Here is a 15278-nt window from a genome sequence, read left to right as displayed (position 1 = left end):
GATCCTGCCTTTTCATCCCCCCATTTGACCCTGCAGCAAGGTGATGCGTGCGAGGAGACGCGGTGAAGGTCTCAGCAGCTTCTCAGGATTCATCCAATGGTTCATTGTTCTGATTGGTCAGGTCCACAGTACAGATGCAGCAATAGTGATTATACCTGCCCACCCCCACCACCTACCCATCAAAAAACAAGAAAAAAAAATCTGGTTTCATATACAGTACAAATGGACTCCTTCCTACTTATGATCTTTAATCTTCTTTTTGCTTTTCTCACCTGGTCACTATGGACAGTGCTGTGACAGTGTAAGTGGCAGTAATCTCTGATAATAAAAACATACAGTACGGGCAGGCTTAACAGCCCTGGCGCCCCAGATTTTCCTCTGCCAGGGAGACGGATGAATAGGGGATGAGCTGGAGATTTGCAATCAGTGGCAATAGAGAGAGGAGAGGAGAAAGAGGGTCCTCAGAACACCACAGGGGGCTTCATTACGGACTCTCATTTTACCTCCCATCGTCTGGGGGAAAAATAATAACGTTTTCTAAGTGAACATTCTGATTCATTCTGGCACCGGCTAAAACCACCATCATCTGAGTGATACAGTAAGAGACCCTTGGAGTATGGCAGGGAATTCAGATCAGAGCCTTCTGATCTGGAGTCGCCTTCATTTTAAATCCTATTAAGAAATGACCACCCTTATACAGTAAACCCTTGAACTCCCTTTACTCTAAAAAAGATACTTCTGAATGTCTCGCATTGGTGTTATTTGTTTGATTCAGGATTTAGAAAGTAATGTTCAAGCATTTCGGAGGACCTGTAGAATTTGGTTGATTTAGGATTTGGAAAATAATGTTGTTTGTTTTGTGTCTACTATGCGATTATTAAAGACAAGGTGAAACAGAAGTTACAGCAGCACTAGCTTCCACGATATGACGTATACGTGAGTGAAGCGGATCTTTTGGGGGGATTTTTTGGACGGCCGGGAGTGGATTTGACTGACATTAAATGATGAGCGGGAATCTGACAACTGGAAGAATATTGATTGGAGGGGAACGAAAAATGTGCACATTTAATGTAAATACATGTCCACTGGTACACGATGACGTGAAATCTCAATTCAAATTGTTTTCCAGGAAGTCGATGGAAAAGAGCTTTGTTGTGAAAATAAACAAGTATGACAATTTTATGGAATGTATACTTTAAGATGTGTTATGAAGGCTAAATTGAGGAAAAGGTTAATTTTGATATCAACTTGTCCTTTAAATGCAGGTCCGACTTGTGCAGACACCCACAACCCATGTGAACCAAACAAATGCCACCCTTCCTCCCAGTGCACAGTCCTGCCAGAGGGCGGCTACAAATGTGAATGTCCAATGGAACGTGAGGGAAAGCACTGTGAGAGAGGTAAGGACCAATTAGCAGTTAGCTCTCAGTTAACACGCTGACATACTGTATAACTGGTCTTTCTCCTGGTTTCAGAATGCTTTATAAATCAGGTTATAAGTACTGAATGCATGTTATGTGTTACTACTTTTTGTTTTTTGAGCATTTCTATTTTTTGTAATTGTCTCTTGAGAGCAGTGTCTCTGTGTTCATACAATTCATTCCATACCGGTTGCATGAATGTCTGTGGAGAGACTGGGAAGTTGAGACATGTAAGTACAGCAGCACATAGTTTGTTACTCCTTTATTCCTAGCCATGAGAGTCCATTTCCATTCTGAATTAGGAGATTAAACAGGACATGCTGAATCACATGGATTTAGCAAAGCCAGCATTAACTTTGTGCTCAATTCAGCCATAAGCCAGCGAGCGTCTCTTTCACTCCCATTGGAAGTGTTCAGGAAGCATTCCAGACCGTGGAGCCATGGGGGCTGAACGCGAGAGTTGAGGGAGGGGGGAGGTGCTCCAGGGGCTGGATATTTCAGCTTTTCATCAGCACTCTGGCAGTACATTTTTTTACTCTACTTTACATTTTTACCCTTATGGAAATCCATACGGGCATTGTTAAAAATTTGTTCTGTTTGTATTTTTTTCCTGTAAGAACAAAACAGAAAGCTTTTATGTCCTGGCGGCCGGCGACATAATGCTAATTCAGGAGAGACACCCCTTATTGGAGCGAGCCTGTGTTATCAGCCGGTTAAGATCAAGTGAGACGTGAGAGAAAATCAATGAGAGCGCATTCATTCATGGGCGGGTGTTTTAAGAATCAATGGTGTGAGTAATGGCTCCAGCGAACAGGACCGGGTGAAAAATGAGATCGCGCTCGGCCAAAGTGTTGCCTAAACCTCACAGCTTCTTATTCTAGCTATCGCTCTCACTATCCCTGACTAAATAGGTAATAAAGGAACATTAGTGTGTTTGATGACGAACACCATTCGGCCCCTCTAGGCACGTCATCCTGCCTGCAGTCTCGCATGTGTGAAGCTGGGTGCCCAACCTGGTCTTGAACATCACCATGGTTTCTCCCTATGTTAAAGATTGTGATAAGCTATCCCATGCATTAATACTGGGCGGCCTGTAGTGTAGTGGTTATGTTACATGACTGGGACCCGCATGGTCGGTGGTTCGATCCCCGGTGTAACCACAATAAGATCCGCACGGCCATTGGGCCCTTGAGCAAGGCCCTTAACTCTGCATTGCTCCAGGGGAGGATTGTCTCCTGCTTAGTCAAATCAACTGTAAGAGAGTCTGCCAAATGCCATTCATGTAATGGCTTTCTTTAGAGAAAATATACTATTTCCAATTCCACCCTGTTGCTCTACTCAACAAGCCCATTTTAAGGAATGCTTCTCAGTAAGTCCTCTGGCCTCATCTGCATTATTTATCTCTTTTTTGTACGGTGTCCAGAACTGGACACAGTGGTGCGCTAAAAGCGAGAGGAAATGAGTTTGTGGTTTGAGCCAGCAGCTGCTTGCTAATGGAAGTTCCCTCACGGGAGTTGGTGTGTCCAGCACACAGAGAAGCGAGAGGAAGAAAGGATGAAGTTGCCATGATTCATGGTCCCTCTGCCCCTTATTGGAGGCAGTTGGCAGCCTTCCCAGCATCCCTTGCTCGGCCAAGTGTGGCTGACATGTAGCTCCCTTGTTGTGTCTGCAGCATTTGCTCATGTTCTGTGTCTATCTGCAAATTTACATTTTTATTTATTGTCTTTTTTGTTTGTTTTTTTGCATTGCCTTATTAACATTTTGGCTCCGCTTACCATCCCCAGCCTAACTTAATCTTCTGTAATCCATCCTGATTTGTCATTTCAAGGTCACTGTAGCCTGGGGCAAACCTGTTGCTGCAGGGGAACATGGAAAGTTTTGCTTCAAAGGAAGCTAGAAACCCAGGTTTCTGCACCTCTGCTGAAGCTTGACTGTACTGTACTGTCCGTAATCACAAGGTACACTCATCTGTGTCCTCTACATCTCCATCAGTATCTAAGGCGGACAAGAGTGAGGCCTACATGCCATACTTCAGTGGAGACTCGTTTCTGGAGCTGAAAGGCCTGCATAACTATGGCCAAGACCTGCAGTAAGTCACGCCACTTCTTTTAGAAACTCAACCGAGGAAGGTTGTGTAGCAGTCTGTAACTAGGGGTTGAAATGCTTTCTTCTCAGGGTGTGGGTTTATTCCCACACCAAGAGCTAATGCAAGTGTCAATTTTCATGATATTTCCAGTGAGTATTACTGGAATAGAAGGAATTAAAATCGTTGATTGTAATTCAGAAACAGCGTGAGAATATTAGGTGACTTCCCGCTGACTCTGTAGGGGGTAAAGCAGGATTTAGACATATTTTTTATTCGTAATAAATAACAGATATTACATTAATCTGTAATGAAAACATCACCATATAGGGAGCTATTCTCTGAGTAATATGTCTCACCAATACACAGTTCACTCGCTGTTCCGAAATGCAACAATTTACAAATCAGGAAGTGCTGTTTGTGTGTGATTTTAATCAGATGCATTTTAACCTCTACCTCAGAGAAAAGGTCAACATGACGGTGGTTTTCTTAGCCAATGAGTCCAATGGCCTGATCTTCTACAACGGCCAAAAGGATGACGGTAAGGGAGACTTCATCTCGCTGGCACTGACCGACGGCATCCTGGAGTTCCGCTACGACCTGGGCAAGGGCCCAGCAGTCATCAGGTACGGCCCCGCCGGTTAAACCACATTATACCTGACATGACCTTTGTGTTCACTTCTGTGTGTCCTGGCAAGCTTCTACTCGCGTATCTCTCTCTCTCTCTTTCTCTCTCTCTTCCTTTCTCTCTCTTTCTCTCTTCTGACAAGTGCCGAGCTGAAAAGCTGTCACTCAGTTTTACTTTATTTTGCCTTTTTTATTTTAGTTTACTGTCTTAATTTATTACTTTTGCCCAGAACTTGTGGAAGGGAGAAGGCTTTTTATTATTTATTTTGTGTTGGTATTTGCACTCTTTCTCTCTCTCCACGCGGCAAACAACAGCTAGAATTCCAGAAGTGCCGCATCTCTCTCCCAGGGGAGCCACACGGCGTGTGACACTTATCTTTTTTTCCCTCCCTCCCTCTCTCCTGTGCAGGAGCAGGGAGAAAGTCAAGCTGAGAGTGTGGAACACGGTTAAGCTGGAGCGCCTCAGCCGCAAGGGAGAGATCAGCATAAACGGCGGGGAGCGCACCCGCGGGGAGTCACCGGTAAGAGAACGTGTCTCCGTCTTACCCACCTCCGCCACGGGGGCTGAGCGTGGGAACGTGTCAGGGGGAGCGGGGTTATTAGGGCCGCAGAGCCTCTCGGGAGCCTGGCTTTGCTGGAAGTGAGACACAGTTTTGTAAGTGGGTGGGTGCGGTACATTTGTGGCCAAACTGCGAAAATGTTCTGCTGCAGCGGGGCAGCCATTGGCCAAGCAGGGCTCCACGGCAACCAAACTGTCAGAAAACCGCTCACGCCGCCGTCTGTTATTTCTTGCAAATCCGTCTAGTTCTTCACCTCGGAATTTATATTTCATTATTCATTTCTGCGTCCAGCTTCTGTCCGGCTCCTCACTCTACTCCCGTGTGAATGCTTGAAGCCCCAGACAAAGCACACGTTCCTCTATCCCCTTCTCATTAAACGTGAATCCTTACACCTCTCCTCACAGGCACTCAGTAGCCTAGCAAAGAAAACATGACAATAGAAGTCTCACAATAGAATACATTTAATACACAATACACAAAGTGACAGTACATAAAACAACATAAACTATCTGAATGAAAGGCAGAAAGCCTTCCAATTACTACATTATGAATCTGTATTCTAAGGAGAGGCATTCACTGAAGACCAGGTGAGACAGTGCCCTCCTGCACTTCACTGTAGCTCATGATTCCCAGAGATAATGGATTCAGGAATTGTTTGAGAGAGAATAGTTGGAGGAGAGAGAGCAAAGTGAGACACTTTACACTGCAGAGAGCCACTCCCAAACTGGTAGCAGAAGAGCGTGTGGTTTTTCAAGCTGACTGTTAAATTAAGGCTATTTTATCACGTGCCCTGTCAAAGATCCATACCCAGTTCAGCATTGATCTGACCGACGATCCAGTAGGTGTACTGTAGCACTCTGAGCTTACACATTAATTACTATATTCATGACAGTATTAATTAAAATAGGTCTGATTTATTCTGAATATGTTTACGTGAGATACAATAGAAGTCCTTATGATACTAATACAGATACTGTGCACATCCAGCAGAACACAAATCCCGGGGATCACATTCACTCAATTGACTGCTTCCGAGACACTTCACATATATTGCAAGATGTGATGAGATGTGCATGTTAGATGACAGGGTAAAGGCAGACCTGTGATATTCTTTTCAGATAACAGCCTTTTTTTCCCCTTTAAAATGAAACTGTCTGCACAGAAGGATATTTCCATATGTGACCGGCTCTGGCAAAGTGAGGTCCTCAGTCAAAAACTTTTAAATTGAGATATTTAAATTTGAGTAAAAATGCAGTTTTGGTGGTGATTTATGTAACTAACAAAAAACATCTCACAGTTCTCTATGATATGGTACTTATGAAAGTGGTAGGGCATTAAACTCAACTTTTGTGGAAACAACCTCAAAATGTCATGTAGGAATTTTCACAGGGCAGTTCTCATTTAAAAATAAATAATCCATAGCAACAGACCTCCCAGGTAGCCCATCCAGCAGAGCACTGTTGTTTCTTTCTGTTTAGTTTCTTCTTGGTTAGCCTATCACGGCAGCCCCTATCAAGTGTAAAGCCCCCAACTTTGTATTTGATAAATCAGTATTGAAATGTTAAATGGAAACTAGCCTGGCCGCAGCAAAACTGAATTTCTGCCGGTTCGATCGCTGTAGACTGACTTATATGCATGTGAGACACGCACTTTGGTTTGCTCGAGCCTATTACTTATTACCTCAGTATTGGCATACACACTTAAACACAGGATGGCCACCGGTTTGATGGCTGTAACCTGAATTCTATGCATGTGAGACACGCATTTTGGACTATGACAATTGCCTCAGCATTGTCATAGTCCACACTTAACCAGAGCGTTCACAAAGGAGGAGGAAGTGCCTGTGGTGTGGTTAAACGAGCACCGGCTCCCTATTGTGGGACCGTAAATGGAGTATATTCTTATCAGGGACAAACAATAATTGTAGGGAACTGCCTGTAATTTCAATCTTATGTCTCTTTGATCTGTCTTGTTTGTTGACTTGACTTTTTGAGCTTCTGGGTAATGTGTGTGGTGATCCGTTTTTTGTTCTGCACCCCGTATTCTATCTAAACTACTAATATATTATTTTCTCTCTCTCCTCTCTGTCTTCTAACTTGCTTCCCTCCCTTGTTTTTCTCATGCTGTCTGGATTTAAGAAATCGCGGAAGGTAAACACTGAAGCCCAGTTCAGCTCCACAGTAGCCATTCCATTGTCTTTTTATTCCAGTAGCGCTCTCTCATCTCAGATCCATTCACACCTTTCAGAATGAGACCAAAGCACTGCCGATGGGGAGAAGGGGGCGGTGGGGGTGCTGTTTCCACGCTGCCATTACATCACACCCCGAGTCGAAGCATTTGATCACAAACTGCGTTTGGCTTTCACCTCAGACCAGCTGACAGGGGGGTGGTGTGAACAGAATTCTCTTTGAAGCACTGTCGTGTTTCTAGTCCTGAGACAACGACCACATCTCTTCATTTGTCTGACTTACTATTGCACAGAGAGGAAGGAAAGTGGTCGAAGCCAAGCGCTGTTTATGTTCATTGTTTTACCCACATGCTTAGCTAAAGCCACCTTCCATTGTATCCATGATCGATCATCTGCCCTCAGGCCACTGCATTATGTATTGGCGCAGTAGAGAACATTTCCGTGGGTGACTGGCAGAGCATACATTTTACGTGCTTCAAACCAGACAGCTGGATATTTGTATTGCAGGATAAGTGCCTTGTTCAGAGACAAAATGGGCTTACTAGCCTTGTTCTATTTGTGGCTCCACATGACCAGCACCGACCAAAACCTCCATTTAGTCTAGGTACGGCATGGCAATGGCTGAGTGAAGACTCCTTATACACTCCACAGGTGTATAAGGAGCTACAGTACCATCTGCTGTCAGTCATCAACTAATAAAAACATGCATGTAGCACAATAAAACATTACAGCTGGTTGTACTCAGTGGTTTGTGGATGAGTTGTGTTGGCTCCACAATATGGGGTTCATAAAGGCTCATAAACCATATTCATAGAGCCATATTTAAAAATGAAAAATTTCTAAAATATTTAAAAGTTAACATTTTTACTATGATTGACAGCTCCTGAGGGACACACAAATGGCAATAGCTTTGATGAGGGAAAGGGCGGATTAATGAGATTATCCCTCTTTTATCACTGAAGAACGTGTCCGTTGAAAATCGGGCGCCTGTGATGGCTATGCATGCAGAGTCCTGTTCTGATGCAATGACCACGCAACCAGGAGACGGTGGAGCCAAACAAAACGGCGCTGGGCATTTGCCTTCGGAGAAGGGCCAGCTCTTATTTTCACTTTTCTGAATTGACGGAGGACGGCACAGCAATGAGATGGCCATGCAAATACAATTTGCAAAAATAATTTCAGAAATTATCAAAAGATTAGATAATTATCAAACATTGTGACGGGGAAGAAAAACTAGGGAGAAATACATTTTGAGAAAAGGTTTTGTTAATTTACATATAGCCAAGGAAGAAAAGAAGAGAAAAAATAATACAGCAGCCACGTGTAGCAGTCAAGCATTTGTGTTGCTGCTTTTTTACAGCAATTAGCTCAGATTCCCCTCCAGGCAGTAACTGCCCTATATAAAAGAATGATCTTAAAGTCGTAATAAGCAGAGCCGTCCATGAAAGCCCTCTCTTGAAGCCTTTCATTCCCCCTGCCCCCCATGCGAGTTGGAGTGTGTTGATTCCACGGTCATCTGGAGCTCAGATGATCCACCAATTAAGCGTTTCTCTGCTCCTCATGTGAAGGGCCTGTGCAGTAATCACACATTCATTATAATCCTGCATGAAAATAAGGCACCAGACTCTGTGGTCATTAGTGACTTCAACCATTTCAAGCCTTAGTCACCCATACTCATTATCCTTATTAAATGCATCTCAGTCTAATGTGAAAATTAAAATGTAATTAACATTTTTATAAACAGTCTGTGGCACAAAAAATAACATAAATAGTCAGCATTTTCTGTGCAACTGTGTTTCAAACTGTTGTGCAACCGGCATAAAATTTGATTATAATATAATAATAGATCATAAACTTTTACGTACACTCATTGAGCACTTTATTAGGTAGACCTGGACACCAGCTTGTTAATGCAAATATTTAATCGGCCAATCATGTGGCAGCAATTAAATGCATAAAAGCATGCAGACATGGTCAAGAGGTTCAGCTGTTTTTCAGACCAAATGTCAGAATGGAGAAGAAATGTTATCTTTGACCTTGAAATTATTATTGGTGCCAGACTGGGTGGTTTGAGTATCAAAAACTGCTGATCTCCTAGGAGTTTGCAGAGTTTGCAGAGAATGGTGTAAAAAACTAAAAACATCCAGTGAGCAGCAGTAAAAACATGTTGTTAATGAGAGAAGTCAGAGGATAAGGGCCACACTTAAGGTGTAAGGTAATGTAATGCAAATAAGGTGACAGTAATGCAAATAACCACGCATTACAACGGTGGTATGCAGAAGAGCATCTCTGAACACTCAATGCGTCAGACCTCTAAGTGTACAGGCTACAGCAGCAGAAATAAGTCTAACCTAATAATGTGCTCAGTGAGCGTATATTCAAAATAGTTTCCTTCCATTTAAATAATATATGGCAGCAAACACTCATATGTAAGGCATATATCACATCCAACATATCTGTGTAGGTGTTTAAATACATTCAAACTTTATTGAATTTAGATTCAGGCAATGAAGGCATGTTTCTGGCAGTAGTAATAGACCAGTGAAGAGCAGTCAAGGTCGGCCCAGAGATTGCATATTTGCATATTTGTGTGTTGCTAATGTATGTCCTCCCCGGTCCAGAACCACAACAACGCTCTCAACCTGAAGGAATCCCTGTACGTGGGCGGGGCTCCAGATTTCAGCAAGCTGGCTCGAGCGGCCTCTCTCAGCAGTGGCTTCAAAGGGGCAGTGCAGAAGGTGAGTGCGGGCCTCTGTTCTCCATTGTGGATTAGCATCGCTGTCCAGTACAGCCAGCATTGATGGACAATGCATGCCAAATCAGGCTAAATGCTAATTATAAATCATAATCCATTTTCTGCCACAAAATCTAAAATCTATGTAAATGGGTAATAACACTTGCTCATGATTAATGGGTGTCATGGAGCACTTGGGGACAAATGTATAAAAAAATGCAAGCCGTAAATAAGATTCTGTCACATTTAAATGTGTTGAAGAGCGTCAATGTGTCATTGCTGCTGCAGCCTTCCCAAGGGTGGCCACATTCGCAGCAGATTTCATAGTACCGTATCATCTGCCCTTTAATGATGGATATAAAACGGCATTGAGAGGCCTGGAGGACCCGCCGAACATTGTTATCGGCGCTGCTCTTTCACTGGCCTCTTATCACCTGACACTGCGACCACTAAGAATGTCAGGTGATCATTGGTTATTTTATGGCACGCTCCACAGCCACAACAGAGTTCCCCTGCCAGCTGCCTTTTATCTCTCATTGCCATGGTCTCCCCTTATCAGGCTCCAGACCAGCATTTCATTTATGATCCCATCCTGTACTTTATACATGCCATAAATCAGAGGTTATCCGTCTGGACAGCCACATTTTCTTCACAAGTCACCGAAGAGAATCCGAAAGGAATTAGTCTTGAAATCTTGGGGTGTTTGGCATAGCATGAATAATGCAGACCACAAGATTTGTCTGATTGCAAATTGCATAGAAGGCTGCATTTTACCCCCCAAATTCTCACCAGGGCTAGACCAGAGTGGGGTTTTTTTTTGCATTCATTCTGTTTTTAACAGCACAATTTTCAGTCACTATGGTAACAGGATATATCGCTTGAAAGCGTTAAAACTCACGGTTCTATCTGTATAACATATTTTAAGATGCCAATTGCTTTAGCGACAACAGATGGGGGGACCCATCAATATACTACATGAAATAAGGTCATGTCAGTGTCCTTTTCACAGCAAGGGTCCAGAAAACCAAATGCATAATAATGCAATTCTATCGATTGAATATCCATTGTTTACTTTGAATTTCGGCGGCACGGATGGTGCAGTGGGTAGCACTGCCACCTCACAGCAAGGAGGTCCAAGGAGAGTTTGCATGTTCTCCCCGTGTCTGTGTGGCTTTCTTCCGGGTACTCCGGTTTCCTCCCACAGTCCAAAGACATGCAGGTTAGGCTGATTGGAGAGTATAAATTGCCCATAGGTATGAGTGTGTGAGTGAATGGTGTGTGTGCCCTGCGATGGACTGGCGACCTGTCCAGGGTGTATTCCTGCCTTTCGCCCAATGTATGCTGGGATAGGCTCCAGCCCCCCTGTGACCCTGTTCAGGATAAGCGGGTTAAGATAATGGATGGATGGACTTTCTCTGGAGGAATTATTGTTGTTGTCTGTTTCACCATGCATACTTCTACAAGGACTTGTACATATAACTGCTATTGCCTAAGTTTTGTATAGGCTCTCTGGAACACAAAGAATCCATGTACAAACTTCTCTGACCAGTATCAGTCATCCTGTTGTACAGTAATGCCGTGATCCCCATCTGTGAGCAAAAAAAAACTGTATAGCTTCAGCTGAACATAGAACCGGCTAGTGGTATGGTATGAAAGCATGCTGAGAAACATTTTAGCTACTGACATTACGTTTCCAACAGTGTGTAGTTTGTTAGGCTTTCATAAAACAGTATTTTTTTGCCTGCTTAATGAAACAGTCAATAAGCACACTGAGACTGTTACGCTTCAGCAAAAATTGTGTGAGGGTGACACTTTGTTCTCTGAATAAAAAGTGTTGTATACTTTAGTAAGCAAAATACAGTATTTTACACACCATAAGAGCCAGGTTAGGCTACTTGGAGGGGGCATTGCTGCGAAAGAGCATGCGTGCTCAGTCAACTTACCCTGTATAAATAAAGGTTAATAAATAAAGAAATAATGAAATAATTTCATTTAGTTTCCATGTGTCCTTTTGAGACATAGCTTAAACAAAACAATGCAGAATGCTCAGTTTTGGGAATATTGTCATCAAAGGGGGTTGAAAGGGTGTCCAGTGTTTTGGCTGTGGCTCCATTGAAACATCTTAAGTGTGCCAGGTACCGTCACAATAATCTGTATCCACTCAAAAACAGAAAATCTTTTCAGTGAGAAAAACAATCTTCCACTTCCACTGTGTTTGAGCTTTTGTAACTTTGATTTAGTAATACTTAGAGTAATTCTGACTCTTGAAAAACAAACCCCAAAGGCTTACCTTTCAGAAGATTATGTCTGTAGTGAAAAGGGTTCAAGAATAGTAGTTCTTTAATTTTGAGTATGTCGTTTTCAAGCTTGTGTTAAGAAAAGGGGTGATACTTAAGGGGATAATTTACGGACAGTTTGTAATTGCATTGGAGTGTTTATGTTTAAATGTGTAAACACAAGGCAGTCCAGCAGTGTAACACTGTGTGTGTGTGTGTGTGTGTGTGTGTGTGTGTGTGTGTGTGTTCCTTCCAGATCATACTTATGGGCGTCCAGATTCTGAAGCGAGAGAACGCAGTGAGCTCCAGTGATGTGTCCATGTTCCCCCACCACCCTTGTGCTCAAGGTGTCTGCAAGAACGGGGGCCGTTGCCACCCCCATCTGGAGGGGTACGAGTGTGTTTGCAGGCACGGTTTCTCTGGGACGGACTGCCGAAACGGTGAGCATCCATCCCGCTGCCCCTGACGCCCCTTCTTCTGTCGATTCAAATTCAATCGTTACCTCCCTGTCACCAAGGGGACCCAGTCCAGGCAGTTTCTAATCCTCTCAGAAAAAAACTGTCTCACAAACAAAATGTATCATTTTTCCCAATTAAGGATGTAATTGACATAAATGAGTTGTTGAAAGGAGGCCTCTTAGACCGTGTCCCTCTGGGACCAGACTCCCCTGCCTAACACACAGCAGGCCTATGTACACTTGCTCTTGTTTTTGAATGATTTGCACCATCTCTGCTCCTTAGTGGAGCATAAAAGCTACTGTAAATCACCCATAATATGTCTTCAGTAGAAAGAAATGAATGATTGGAAATCCTGAAGAGAGGAAAATGAGAAAGTGAATCTTAAGGCCTGCCATTACTCAGCTCTGAACTGTTTACAAGGAATTTGTTGCTGATTAACCAACCACAAAAAACTCCTACCCACAGGAATTGTTGAGAAGTCAGCAGGACAGACAGATTCCATTGCCTTTGACGGCCGGACATTCATCGAATACCACAACGCAGTCTCCAAGAGGTAATACTGGAGAATATTGGCATAGCAGAACTGACATAGCTGTTGGACCCCACACACTTTTCTGAAATTAGTTCATAGAAAGCATTTGCATTGCATTGCATTGCATTGCATTGCATTATTGGCATTTGGCAGACGCACTTATCCAGAGCGTACAGTTGATTAGACTAAGCAGGAGACAATCCTCCCCTGGAGCAATGCAGGGTTAAGGGCCTTGCTCAAGGGCCCAACGGCTGTGCGGATCTTATTGCGCCTACACCGGGATTAGAACCACCGACCTTACGTGTCCCAGTCATTTACCTTAACCACTACACTACAGGTCGCCCCAAGCATTAAGGATTCAAGCAGTAAGGATTCTTGTCTGGGTATTAGCTGCTTGTATGGAACACCATCCTTGGCGATCCAGAGACGCCAAGCTTGATTGCCTTACTCCAATTTTCACTCCAATTAGCTTCTCTCGTCCAACTGCTTGTCCAGGTTCCTATGAGTTTCCTCTCTAGGCCTTGACTGAATCCGTCTAATTAGCACATCTACTCCAGTTCATCTTACACTGAGCCTGATATGTGGCCACGGCCTCCGTTAAATTACAGCCCCATTCCCCTCCTGCTGGATGCCTACACGTGAATTCCTCCTCGTCCCTAATTGCTCAGTCCACCCAAGCATGTCCTATACTACTGTTTCCTTGCCACATAGAAATCGGGGGGGTATGTCTCGCAAAGGACTCGAACACTAAAATTATGGTCACAGATTCTGCTCAGAACCTCAGTGTGGTATTAAAGAAACATTTGATTGTGTTGCGATGTGCAGACTGTTTATTTATGTCATTGTAAATGTAGTCACCCCGTTCAGTTTGAGAAATACACAAAACCTTGCGTAGTCCAGATCCTCTGGGTCCTGTGTTTGTCTGTGTGTCTCAGCACTGCTCCTTGTCTGTGGGGTTTCCCTGTCCAAAAGTTGCACCTTGCTGTCTGTCTGTCTGTCTGTCTCCCTTCTGTCTGATATGAATGTCCCTGTCATTCCTTTCCTGCTCACAAGCCAAGTGACCAATGAGATCCCAAAGTAAGTAGATACCTGAAGCATTGTGGGTATTTCTATAGTGATATAGTTGAAACTAACTTGAGAAGATTTTTTTTTTCCGCTAAGTCGAGTTTCAAATCTTTACTCCCTTATTCATGCCTCCCATTGTGTACATCCAGGTGAAAAAGATCAGGTGATCTTTGTTTATTAAAGACACTGGATGATGGTCCATTTATTAATGTGATGTCACTGTTACTTCATCGGAATTGCCTCATGAACCAGTTACACCCAAAGTACGAGTGCATGCTAGCGGATGGACATTTAGTTTTATCTTCAGTAAAATTTCAAATGCCGATTACGTCAAGGCTTCAAATACTGCATGCCTGGATTCCAAACAATCCATTCCAGAGAGATTGACTGGATGCCCATGCCATTCATACATGGTTGTGCTAATGCGTGTTCTTTTGTCCATGGATTTCCCCTCCCCTTTAATACCTTGAGTTTAAATCAGTCAGTTTACAGGTCTAGGGTTGTTTTGTTGTTGTATTATTGTCAGTGACCAGGGAAACACAGGACACGGAATGGTCTTAGTTGAATAAATCATCCAACATTTAATTTCATAACTGGCCCATCGAACAAAGCAGCGCTTGTAGTTAAATTTTTATTTAGCCCATATCTTTATCTACCATTATATTTGGCAGGTCTTACTTAATATATAAATAGTCCTTGCTCGAAAACATTGGTGATGGTGTGCACGGTGCTTTGAAGATATTCTGTCACTCTATCTTATAATGAGACTCAGGGTTAAAATGAATCGCATGTAAGAGAGCGGAGTAACACCTCTGTATTAGTGTGATCAGTTAAACATGATTTGTTTTTGAACAGGGCTCGTAAAAGTCCATTATTTCTCAGAGAAGTCATTAACACCACAGGCAAAGTGCCTGGTGCCTACTCATGGTGTTTTTCGTACCATTTACGAAAAGATCAGGATCAATGTAATCTTTGACAGTTATCTCATCATGCGAGTCACTGCAATTTATTTAGCATTAGTTTTTTCTCATTACTGGTTATTGAACCTCATTTTTTATTTAAATCAACTTTTAATTTAATCAATGATTTTCAAGACTTGTATCTATAAGGCAATCAGTACGTATATATCAAATTCCCTCAAAATTATATAGTTTATCTTGTGGTGGGCCACAGTGGAAACTGGTATTGATGATTTATCTTTTCATTTTTCTTTCATTTGTCTCATTTTCATCTATTCCAGTCTGACTAGCACAATCACTGCCAGCATGACACACTCAAACCACAGATATCATCCCATCCCCAAAGGTGTGCAGCTTTATTCATGCCTGAAAACT

General features: G+C 43.0%; 1 protein-coding gene across 1 annotated transcript in view; it reads left to right on the top strand.

The window, feature by feature from the left end:
- The window catches only part of LOC133110204 (agrin-like), a 219270-nt gene that overhangs the window by 196376 nt on the left and 7616 nt on the right, over positions 1-15278 (top strand). Inside the window, exons 27-33 of the mRNA XM_061220136.1 lie at positions 1266-1400; positions 3414-3510; positions 3966-4130; positions 4541-4652; positions 9501-9617; positions 12146-12329; positions 12813-12900. Coding sequence (XP_061076120.1) covers positions 1266-1400; positions 3414-3510; positions 3966-4130; positions 4541-4652; positions 9501-9617; positions 12146-12329; positions 12813-12900 — 898 coding nt within the window. The remainder of the gene's footprint in view (positions 1-1265; positions 1401-3413; positions 3511-3965; positions 4131-4540; positions 4653-9500; positions 9618-12145; positions 12330-12812; positions 12901-15278) is intronic.

Source organism: Conger conger, chromosome 14 (genome assembly GCF_963514075.1).
Source record: "Conger conger chromosome 14, fConCon1.1, whole genome shotgun sequence".
NCBI classification, from domain to species: Eukaryota; Metazoa; Chordata; class Actinopteri; order Anguilliformes; family Congridae; genus Conger; species Conger conger.
This window is presented reverse-complemented; position numbering and strand designations above follow the sequence as displayed.